This window comes from Scyliorhinus canicula, chromosome 21 (assembly GCF_902713615.1).
Source record: "Scyliorhinus canicula chromosome 21, sScyCan1.1, whole genome shotgun sequence".
NCBI classification, from domain to species: domain Eukaryota; kingdom Metazoa; phylum Chordata; class Chondrichthyes; order Carcharhiniformes; family Scyliorhinidae; genus Scyliorhinus; species Scyliorhinus canicula.
Window position 1 is genome coordinate 70,658,155 of NC_052166.1, and position 12,420 is coordinate 70,670,574.

Sequence of the window (12,420 nt, forward strand, 5' to 3'; positions counted from 1 at the left end):
GGATGCAGCTTTGACCAAAAGATACTCCAGACCTTGAAGTTAGTTCAATCTGATTTATTGAACCAGTAGCACAGTTAGCACAGTTCTCCGTGAGTTCGACTCTCTGCTAACCTAAGTGTGGTTACTCTGTCTGACTGAACCAGACTAGCTCTTAGCCACGTGCTGGAGGTGTGATGCTGTACATACACCCTGACTCACTCTGCAGATGTTCATCAGTGGAAAGAGGCGGAGTGTGAGTGCCTCGTGCCTTTTATAGTGAGATACCACCCCTGAGTGTCCTGCCTGCTCATTGGTCATGTCCTGTTCTCTGTGTTCATTATATGACACTGTTGTGGGCGTGGATGGAAGAGTGGAGTACTTCAGGAATTTCAGGGAGGATTCCAGCGGAAGACAAGACAATGCTGAGGGGATTAAAGAAAATTGGAGGAGGAAGTGGAGTTGGGGGTAAGGGGAGATGAGGGTAATAGGAGGTGGGGGTAAGGGGAGGTGGGGGTAAGGGGAGATGGGGTAAGTGGGGGTGGGGGTAAGGGGAGGTGGGGATGGGAGTAAGTGGTGGTGGGGATAAGGGTAGTGGTGGTAAGGGGAGGTGGTGGTAAGTGGGGGTGGGGGTAACGGGAGGTGGGGGTAAGTGGAGGTGGGGTAAGAGGAGGTGGGGGTAAGAGGGGGTGGGGGTAAGTGGGGTGGGGGTAAGGGGAGGTGGGGGTAAGAGGGGGTGGGGTGGGGGTAAGGGGAGGTGGGGGTAAGTGGGGGTTGGGGTAAGGGGAGGTGGGGGTGGGGGTAAGTGGAGGTGGGGGTATGTGGGGGTGGGGGTAAAGGGAGGTGGGGGTAAGGGGAGGTGGGGGTAAGTGGTGGGGGTATGTGGGGATGGGGTAAAGGGAGGTGGTGGTAAGGGGAGGTGGGGGTGGGGGTAAGGGGAGGTGGGGGTGAGGGTAAGGGGAGGTGGGGGTGGGGGTGGGGGTAAGAGGAGGTGGGGGTAAGGGGAGGTGGGGTAAATGTATGTGGGGGTGGGGGTATGGGGAGGTGGGGGTAAGGGGAGGTGGGGGTATGTGGGGGGAGGTGGGGGTGGGGGTAAGGGGAGGTGGGGGTATGTGGGGGGAGGTGGGGGTGGGGGTAAGGGGAGGTGGGGGTGGGGGTGGGGGTAAGGGGAGGTGGGGGTAAGGGGAGATGGGGGTGGGGGTAAGGGGAGGTGGGGGTAAGAGGGGGTGGGGGTAAAGGTATGTGGGGGTGGGGGGATGTGGGGGGACGTCACTCGGCCTCTCTCCGTGTCCCTCACACAGACTTCCCTCAGCCTCTCTCCGTGTCCCTCTCACAAACATCACTCGGCCTCTCTCCGTGTCCCTCACACAAACTTCCCTCAGCCTCTCTCCATGTCCCTCACACAAACATCACTCGGCCTCTCTCCGTGTCCCTCACAGGCCCCGAGCGGCAACAATTCCACCGCCGGACACACTGTCGCCAACTACTCCTATTGGTCAGGCGAATGTGACATTCAGGACGCTGAACACCCATTGGATAATCTGAATGCCAATCGGATAGAGCAAAGCAAAATTCTGTGGCTGCTGGCCGCAACCCTCCCAACACCCACCCGTGACCCTCCCAACACCCACCCGCAACCCTCCCAACACCCACCCGTGACCCTCCCGACACCCACCCGTGACCCTCCCAACACCCACCCGTGACCCTCCCGACACCCACCCGTGACCCTCCCGACACCCACCCGTGACCCTCCCGACACCCACCCGTGACCCTCCCGACACCCACCCGTGACCCTCCCGACACCCACCCGTGACCCTCCCGACACCCACCCATGGGCTACGACCCTGAGTTTGAAAAACCCAGGAGTAGAAGATCGATATGAGTGGTGTGGGAGGGTGATGTGACCATCAATTCACTCGGAACACGATTGGAAGTAAACTGTGGTTTTAATAGTCTTACAATTGAGCCTGCCTGCGACCAGAAGAACTGAGAGCCGGCTCACGGCTGCAGCACTTTATACTTCCGGTTAGTGGGAGCGGCCATGGGTGGAGCCACGGGCTGAGCCAAGTGGGGAGCCCTGTACAAGCTCCTCATCTCCCCCTATGGGCAGAGCCGCGCAATGGCTCACATTTAGAGCCCACAAGGACACAATACAATACAATGCAATACAGTGTGAATTACAATACAGTATAATTCACCACATTGGGGCCCAGCAAATCATGTACATGTGTTTTGGACAAGTCCTAAGGTAGCAAACGTTTGGGTTCCTTCTTCAGCACCATGTTAGCAATCTTACAAAGGGAATTGGAGCCTGGTTCATTAGAAGCCATTTTCCGGGTGTGGGACCTGCTGATGCTGCAGACGGGAATGGGGGCAAATGGCTTAGCCTTCGCCTCTCTGATTGTTCACAGGCGGGTTCTGTCCGAGTGGAGGTCAGCTTCTCCACCCTGGCTGCACCATCTCATGGAGTTTTTCTCCGAGAAAATGAAATATACATTGAGAGGTTCGATTGGCAGGTTTTACACAGGATGTAGCCATTTGTCATGTATTTCAAAGAACTGGTCACTGTCAAATGCTTGGGGTGGGGGGGGGGTTGCAGGGGGCGGGGAGGGTTGTTTTTTGTTTTTCATTTTGTGTATTTATATATTCCAAAAATGTTCAATAAAAATATTTTTTAAAAAGAGAGTCAGGGAGCCGGGTTCGATTCTGACCGTGGGTCACTGTCTGTGTGGAGTCCGCACATCCTCCCCGTGTCTGCGTGGGTTTCCTCCGGGTGCTCCGGTTTCCTCCCACAGTCCAAAGATGTGCAGGTTGGGTGGATTGGCCATGATAAATTGCCCTTAGTGTCCAAAGGTTAGGTGGGGTTGCGGGGATGGGGCAGGTGGAGTGGGCCTGGGTAGGGGGCTCTTTCAGAGGGTCAGTGCAGACCAGATGGGCCAAATGGCCTCCTTCTGCACTGCAGTTATGCTATGATTAGGCAACCTACAGTGCTTTATCTTCATTACTCTCTGCCACCCTTCTATTTTTTGAAACATAACCTGTGAGCTTTTGAGACTTATTACCATTTTACAGTAACTTCATTTGAAGCCTACTTGTGACAATGAGCAATTTTCATTTCATTTCATTTCATTTCATTATGCAAGTACCAGCCATGAAGAATCCAAATGGGAAATTTAATATGTACAAAATTGCTTCTCAAATAACAGACACGAGAAGCTTTTTGTCCTGCAGTCGTCAGGATTGATTCAAACAAACAAATTAGCAGCAGGAGTCAGCCCCTTCAGCCATTCAATAAAATCATGGCTAATCTGATTGTAACCTCAAATCCATGTTTCTATCTACCCCCACGTGTAAACTCCGCACAGTCACCCAAGGCCTGAATTGAACCCGGCTTCCTGGCATTGTGAGGCAGCAGTGCTAATCACTAATGTGTGGATCATTTATCAAATTGATGTTTGGAGGATATTCCTGTGAATAAAAGAGCTACAGCATTTCCCCAAATATTTTTTTCATTTGTATGAAATAGTAAATAACTTTATAAATGCATTTTCTTTTTGGCTTATTTATTATTTAGCATTAGCAGAATTTGAGGAACCAAAAAGATCTACTTTGGTTATATTTGGAGTGCTGACTCTGAGTGTGCGAATCTATCAAGATCGATGGGGCTATGGTGTGTTCTCTGGACCAATTGGGACAGCTGTCTTCATAATAACCATCAAATTTGTACGTAGCATTTACACATGTCCAAGTTTTATATCACTACCACTGTTTGGTATTTCCAGGTCTTTATGGCTCTTCATCTGTCTGGTTTCTTTCTATTCTTGTATTTCACCTGTTTTGTCCTTTTATTCCTTTGTGGGACGATGACGTCGCTGCAAGGACAGCCTTAATTTCCCGGTTCGTTTGGCCATTCAGAAGGTTAGTTGAGAGTCAGCCACATTGCTGTGGGTCTGACCAGGGAAGGACGTCATATTTCCTTCCCTGAAGGACATTAGTGACCCAGATGGGTTTTTACGACAATCAATAATAATTGTCATGGCCACTATCATAATTAATACACTATGATAATTAATTTAAAATTCCATATTTATTAATTCAATTCAATTCTACCAGGGCATTAATCTTACTAATCCAGCGACTTTACCAATCCGCCATGACCTCCTCCTTTACAAACAGTTTAGAAGCAGCAGAATAAAGAATATCTATTAATCTGGTCTTTTCATCACTCAGCTGTCTAACTGTTTCCTGTGTTAATTTGGCTGCTTCTTCTGAGGATTTTGCTCCTTATAAACATTTTAATATATGCCTATTTCAAATGAAAATTGGATGGGCAATTGAGGGATATAATCTTGCAGGGTTATGGGAATAGAGTGGAGGAATGGGCTAGAATGGACTGTCACCCGCACGCACTCACGCATGCACACACACTCACCCTCTCAGGCACACACACTCACCCTCTCACGCACACACACTCACCCTCTCACGCACACACACTCACCCTCTCACGCACTCACACTCACCCTCTCACGCACACACACTCGCCCTCTCACGCAGTCATCCTCTTACACCCGCACGCACTCACACTTACCCTCTCACGCACTCACACTTACCCTCTCACGCACTCACACTCACCCTCTCACGCACTCACACTCACCCTCTCACGCACTCACACTCACCCTCTCACGCACTCACACTCACCCTCTCACGCACACACACTCACCCTCTCACGCACTCACACTCACCCTCTCACGCACACACACTCACCCTCTCACGCACACACACTCACCCTCTCACGCACACACACTCACCCTCTCACGCACACACACTCACCCTCTCACGCACACACACTCACCCTCTCACGCACACACACTCACCCTCTCACGCACTCACACTCACCCTCGCACACACACTCACCCTCTCACGCACTCACACTCACCCTCTCACGCACTCACACTCACCCTCTCACGCACTCACACTCACCCTCTCACGCACACACACTCGCCCTCTCACGCACTCACACTCACCCTCTCACGCACACACACTCACACTTACCCTCTCACGCAGTCATCCTCTTACACCCTCTCACGCGCTCACCCTTTCTCATCCGAACACCCTCACACTCGCCCTCTCATTTGGACACACTCACCCTCTCACGCGCTCACCCTTTCTCATCCGAACACCCTCACACTCGCCCTCTCATTTGGACACACTCACCCTCTCACGCGCTCACCCTATCAGGTGGACTCTCTCCCTCTTTTACACATACACGCCCTCCCTCACACAGCAAAGGTTTATACCAACAAAAAGGAAGGACGGAAGAAAGAGGGAAAATCGACCGTGGATATCTAAGGAAATAAGGGAGAGTATCAAATTGAAGGAAAAAGCATACAAAGTGGCAAAGATTAGTGGGAGACTAGAGGACTGGGAAATCTTTAGGGGGCAACAGAAAGCTACTAAAAAAGCTATAAAGAAGAGTAAGATAGAGTATGAGAGTAAACTTGCTCAGAATATAAAAACAGACAGTAAAAGTTTTTACAAATATATAAAACAAGAAAGAGTGGCTAAGGTAAATATTGGTCCTTTAGAGGATGAGAAGGCAGTTTTAATAATGGGAGATGAGGAAATGGCTGAGGAACTGAACAGATTTTTTGGGTCGGTTTTCACAGTGGAAGACACAAATAACATGCCAGCGACTGATAGAAATGAGGCTATGACAGGTGAGGACCTTGAGAGGATTGTTATCACTAAGGAGGGAGTGATGGGCAAGCTAATGGGGCTAAAGGTAGACAAGTCTCCTGGCCCTGATGGAATGCATCCCAGAGTGCTAAAAGAGATGACGAGGGAAATTGCAGATGCACTAGTGATAATTTACCAAAATTCACTAGACTCTGGGGTGGTCCCGGTGGATTGGAAATTAGCAAACGTGACACCACTGTTTAAAAAAGGAGGTAGGCAGAAAGCAGGAAATTATAGGCCAGTGAGTTTAACTTCGGTAATAGGGAAGATGCTGGAATCTATCATCAAGGAAGAAATTGCGAGGCATCTGGATGGAAATTGTCCCATTGGGCAGACGCAGCATGGGTTCATAAAGGGCAGGTCGTGCCTAGCAAATTTAGTGGAATTTTTTGAGGACATTACCAGTGCGGTAGATAATGGGGAGCCAATGGATGTGGTATATCTGGATTTCCTGAAAGCCTTTGACAAGGTGCCACACAAAAGGTTGCTGCATAAGATAAAGATGCATGGCATTAAGGGTAAAGTAGTAACATGGATAGAGGATTGGTTAATTAATAGAAAGCAAAGAGTTGGGATAAATGGGTGTTTCTCTGGTTGGCAATCAGTAGCTTGTGGTGTCCCTCAGGGATCAGTGTTGGGCCCACAATTGTTCACAATTTACATAGATGATTTGGAGTTGGGGACCAAGGGCAATGTGTCCAAGTTTGCAGATGACACTAAGATGAGTGGTAAAGCGAAAAGTACAGAGGATACTGGAAGTCTGCAGAGGGATTTGGATAGGTTAAGTGAATGGGCTGGGATCTGGCAGATGGAATACAATGTTGACAAATGTGAGGTTATCCATTTTGGTAGGAATAACAGCAAAAGGGATTATTATTTAAACGATAAAATATTAAAGCATGCTGCTGTGCAGAGAGACCTGGGTGTGCTAGTGCATGAGTCACAGAAGGTTGGTTTACAGGTGCAACAGGTGATTAAGAAGGCAAATGGAATTTTGTCCTTCATTGCTAGAGGGATGGAGTTTAAGACTAGGGAGATTATGTTGCAATTGTATAAGGTGTTAGTGAGGCCACACCTGGAGTATTGTGTTCAGTTTTGGTCTCCTTACTTGAGAAAGGACGTACTGGCACTGGAGGGTGTGCAGAGAAGATTCACTAGGTTAATCCCAGAGTTGAAGGGGTTGGATTACGAGGAGAGGTTGAGTAGACTGGGACTGTACTCTTTGGAATTTAGAAGGATGCAGGAGGATCTTATAGAAACATATAAAATTATGAAGGGAATAGATAGGATAGATGCGGGCAGGTTGTTTCCACTGGCGGGTGAAAGCAGAACTAGGGGCATAGCCTCAAAATAAGGGGAAGTAGATTTAGGACTGAGTTTAGGAGGAACTTCTTCACCCAAAGGGTTGTGAATCTATGGAATTCCTTGCCCAGTGAAGCAGGTGAGGCTCCTTCATTAAATGTTTTTAAGATAAAGATAGATAGTTTTTTGAAGAATAATGGGATTGAGGGTTATGGTGTTCGGGCCGGAAAGTGGAGCTGAGTCCACAAAAGATCAGCCATGATCTCATTGAATGGCGGAGCAGGCTCGAGGGGCCTGATGGCCTACTCCTGCTCCTAGTTCTTATGTTCTTATAAAGGTAAGGAAGTGTTGTTGCAACTGTACAAGACATTGGGGAGACCGCACCTCGAGCACTGGGCACAGTTTTTGTCCCTTTTTAGAGGAAAGATGTAGTGGGATTGGAGGCAGTTCAGAGGGGGGTCACTGGATTGATTCCGGAGATGACGGGGTTTGTCGTATGAGGAGAGATTGAGCAGTTTAGGCCGATACTCTCTAGCGTTTAGAAGAATAAGGGGAGATCTAACTGAGGTATACAAGATGCTAAAAGGTATGGATAAAGTTGACGTGGAGCTGATGCTTCCTCTTGTGGGCCATTCTAAAATGAGAGGTCATAATCTTAGAATAAGGGGGAGCAAATTTAAAACAGGTTTGAGAAGAAACTACAAATACAAACTACAAGCTTTGGAAAGGGTTCAGAGGAGATTTACTAGGATGTAGGATGTTGCCTGGTATGGAGGGAAGGACTTACGAGGAAAGGCTCAGGGAATTGAGGTTGTTTTCGTTAGAGAGAGAAGGCTGAGAGGTGACTTAATAGAGACATATAAGATAGTCAGAGGGTTAGATAGGGTGGACAGTGAGAGTCTTTTTCCTCGGATGGTGATGACCATCACGAGGGGACAAAGCTTTAAATTGAGGGGTGTGTATTTTAAACTCACCACTATTCTTCGAATTCCCCCTATACCAAAAAAAGGTCGATATTCTAAATGGTGAACAGGGATTCTCACTCCCTGACTCCGATGCAGGCTTCGGTGGGTGCTATTTAGGTCAAACTATATTTTCAAGTTATCCCCCAGTATAACCCATACCTCCACCGAAGTATTTTACCTACTTACCCCTTAGTAGCATCGATGTCCTGGGTCCTGCGTTGTTAAGGAAGTAAAGTAGGCTAATAACCACTTTTTCAGGTTAAGTAAAGTTATTTTATTATTATATTTTTTCTTTTAAAAGCTGCAAACACTTTCTTTACAGAAAGGTAAAAAGATCTTGCTTCTGGATCCTGCTGGTTGGTTGAAGGGACCTTCAGGCCCACCTTGACAATCAATCTTCTTTAAAGTCTGGTCTTCTTGAGTTGTATTCGGTGGTGAACTCGGTTGCTGTGTCCTTCCCTTCCCATGTACCGAGCTGTGAGAGCTGGCTCTGCTGGCTGTCCCCTTTCTTCAGGTTTATATTCTCTTTCGAAGAGTCACCAAGTTTTAACGACTTTATTGTAAATGAGCTTGTTTCATTTTGATTGTCAAAAAGTATCCTTGATGCAAACATCCAAATTCAACCAACTATTCATTTTGCGCATAACGTCACCTCTCAGATCTGATTAAAAAACGCCCCGGTTTCAGTAGGTGTTACCTCCACTTCCTGCTTTTGAATCGCTTAATTTTCCAATTGTCCCCAGCTCATAACTTTGCCTTTGATTTTGACTTCAAATTGTGTCTCCCGTAGACAGGTCATCTCCAATTTTCTTTTAATTGACTTGATGTCCATAGAATTTTACACTTTAGAATTTACCCCAAATTCGACTGAGCATCTTCCAGCCTTTCCAGCTGTTTACTAAGAGTTTATTTCAATTAAGGTGTGAGACTTTGCTTTTAGCTGTATGCTAAAATTTAACTGAAAGACCTGCCTGTTTTAAACATTCGTCAATTGAAACTCTCATCCATGCCTTTCCAGATACTTCCTGAGATAGTTACATTCCATGAAGGTGTGAGCCATTGTTTTAGCTTACCACATGAAACCTGTGTGTTTGATAATCTGCATTTTACAATCCTGCTCTTTGCAGCTGTTATTAACCTTTTGTGGGATCTTTCCCTGTATCCTCTCAGACCAGATATTGCCAGACTTCCATGTTTCAAATGACACATTTTTCTGTATTTTCAAGAACAGGTGATAGATATAGGACAGATGTCAGAGGCAGTTTCTTTACTCAGAGAGTAGTAGGGGTGTGGAACGCCCTGCCTGCAACAGTAGTAGACTCGCCAACTTTAAGGGCATTTAAGTGGTCACTGGATAGACATATGGATGAAAATGGAATAGTGTAGGTCAGATAGGCTTCAGATGGTTTCACAGGTCGGCGCAACATCGAGGGCCGAAGGGCCCGTACTGCGCTGTAGTGTTCTATGTTCTATCTTCCGAAGGGTTGTGAATCTGTGGAATTCGCTACTCCAGAGTGTGGTGGATGCTGGGAATGTGAGTAAATCTAAGGAGAAGTTGGACAGGTTTTTAATTGGTAATGGGTTGAAGGGTTATGGAGAACGGGCAGGATGGTGGAGTTAAGGCCTGGATGGGATCACACTGAGGGGGTTAGGCTCGGGAGGCTAAATCGCTTGCTCCTGCTCCTCGGTCATGTGTTCTAGGGAGGAGATGCTCTGTCTGATTTTGCAATCCAGCTCTTGGTCTGTAACATTGTAGGCAACAGATGAGGAACATATTCTCGGGGCAGCACGGTAGCACAGTGGCTAGCACAATCGCTTCACAGCTCCAGGGTCCCAGGTTCGATTCCAGCTTGGGTCACTGTCTGTGCGGAGTTTGCACATCCTCCCCGTGTGTGCGTGGGTTTCCTCCGGGTGCTCCGGTTTCCTCCCACAGTCCAAAGATGTGCGGGTTAGGTGGATTGGCCATGATAAATTGCCCTTAGTGTCCAAAATTGCCCTTAGTGTTGGGAGGGGTTACTGGGTTATGGGGATAGGGTGGAGGTGTTGACCGTGGGTAGGATGCTCTTTCCAAGAGCCGGTGCAGACTCGATGGGCCAAATGGCCTCCTTCTGCACTGTAAATTCTATATCTATATCAACCATGATAGAATGGCAGAGCAGACTCGATGGGCCGAATGGCCTAATTTTGCTCCTACATCTTATGAACTTATAGGTTAGCTTGCTTGTCATCCAGCTAAAATTGCTGCATATTTCATCTTTCTTTCTGTTATAAATAAATGGTAATTGTGTTTCAACTTACAAACCTGGTGACTGTAAATTGTTGAGCAGCCAAGGATTTTTTATACTAATTGTGACTCCAGGGCCTGTGGGGCTGAAATTGACCGGGGCCTGTGGGGCTGGAATTGACCGGGGCCTGTGGGGCTGGGATTGACCGGGGCCTGTGGGGCTGGGATTGACCGGGGCCTGTGGGGCTGGGATTGACCGGGGCCTGTGGGGCTGGAATTGACCGGGGCCTGTGGGGCTGGGATTGACCGGGGCCTGTGGGGCTGGAATTGACCGGGGCCTGTGGGGCTGGAATTGACCGGGGCCTGTGGGGCTGGAATTGACCGGGGCCTGTGGGGCTGGAATTGACCGCACACTAGCAAGTCAATTTACATTGTTGATGTGAGAAAAGGAGACACATTTTAATTCTGGAGCAGAAAATTGGTGCTGTAAGTGATAATATATTTAAATATAAAGAAGATTGCTGAATAACTGCTGCTTTTAATTTCACAGTTAAAAAAGATGAAAGATAAGAAAGGCCTTTATCCTGATAAGAGTATCTATACCCAGCAGATAGGCCCTGGTTTCTGCTTCGGGGCACTGGCCTTGATGCTACGATTCTTCTTTGAGGTATAGTGGAATCATTTTCATTCTCATTGTGACAATTAACAGTTGGAAGAACATCTTATCCCTTTCTTCTGACAGACTTCAGATGTACCTTTTACTCATTTTACAGGTTAATTCTTTGCCTTTTATAATTGGCACCTTCTGAGAGAATCATTACCACAAAGTCTCATAGCTTCCTATCAAACTAATAATTTGATTGAAACATTCAGCTCTTTTCAGGTCTCCCTTCCCCTGACCAACCCTCAGCTAAACTGGTGCCAGGCCAATGATGGTGCAGTCCTGCATTGGGCCACTAAATTCTGTAACCAAACAGCTCACAACCGGTAGATTGTAACAATTCATCTTTCCTGTTTCACAATCCCCAAACCCACAACACCTTTCCAAAAACGTCAGGAAGATGTCTATCTGTAAAAGCTCAGCATCATGTTTCTGAGTGAATTCCCACGGGTTGAAAGTGAGATAATAATAATAATAATCGCTTATTGTCACGAGTAGGCTTCAATGAAGTTACTGTGAAAAGCCCCTAGTCGCCACATTCCGGCGACTGTTCGGGGAGGCTGGAACGGGAATTGAACCGTGCTGCTGGCCTGCCTTGGTCTGCATTATAAGCCAGCTGCTTAGCCCATTGTGCTAAACCAGCCCCTGATTACATAGGGAGGCGTTGGCGGAGTGGTATTGTCACTGGATTAGTAATCCAGAGACCCAGAGTAACGTCCATGGTTGGGAGGGGGGGGGGGGGGGGGGCCACAGTTTTGGTAATGGATCAGCATTCCCAAGGCCTGGGGCATTCTGTGCCAGAGCCACCTGGACATTGCAGCGGCGATCCTGAGCGTGGCCCAGTCACAGCAGGCCATGGTTGGGAATGTTGACGGCATTGCCCAGGCGCAGACACAGAGGGAAGTGGCCAAGTCCCAGAGGGAGATGGCTAATGTGGCTAATGTGGCACAGACCCCCAGGATTGTGGCACAGTCGCAGCGTGATGTGGCGTAGTCTCAGACGGAAATGGTCCAATCCCTGTGCTCCATGACCGCGAGCATGCGGACCCTGGTCTCGGGAGCGGGTCTCCACGACTGGCAGCGCCAGGTGGTGGGGGAGCCTCAGGGGATAGCTCCGCTCGCACCCCATCCCATGGAGTAGCCCGGGGACTGTCTGGCACCCCGAAGGAGGAGGAGGTGACAACGCAGCACCTCCGACTCCCCCCCCCCCCCCCCCCCCCCCCCGTCCCTGGTGCATCTGGTGGGCAGCGGGCAGAACAGGGCGGCACCATGCCACCCGGGATGCCCGAGCAGCAGCCTGTTTGCCCCAGGAGACTCGCACCAACAGGGACCCAGATTGTCGGGCGTGAATGACAGCAGGCCGTCTGCATCCTGCTGTACAGTCTGGGGAACCATCCAGGCCGAGTGTTAGGGCCGTAACACAGTTTGACACCAGTTTGACGTTGGTACGGATGCAGAGAACAGTTCAGTTATATGGGCTAGGGCGCTATAAATATTTGTTCACATTAAACACCTGGGGGGATAGAACATAGAACATAGAACAGTACAGCACAGAGC

General features: G+C 48.5%; 1 protein-coding gene across 2 annotated transcripts in view; it reads left to right on the forward strand.

Moving 5' to 3' along the window:
- The window catches only part of mymk (myomaker, myoblast fusion factor), a 130,273-nt gene that overhangs the window by 114,981 nt on the left and 2,872 nt on the right, over positions 1 to 12,420 (forward strand). For both annotated transcript variants that reach the window (XM_038781870.1, XM_038781868.1), the window contains exons 4-5: positions 3,551 to 3,699; positions 10,754 to 10,870. In XM_038781870.1, the coding sequence (XP_038637798.1) occupies positions 3,551 to 3,699; positions 10,754 to 10,870 (266 nt within the window). The remainder of the gene's footprint in view (positions 1 to 3,550; positions 3,700 to 10,753; positions 10,871 to 12,420) is intronic.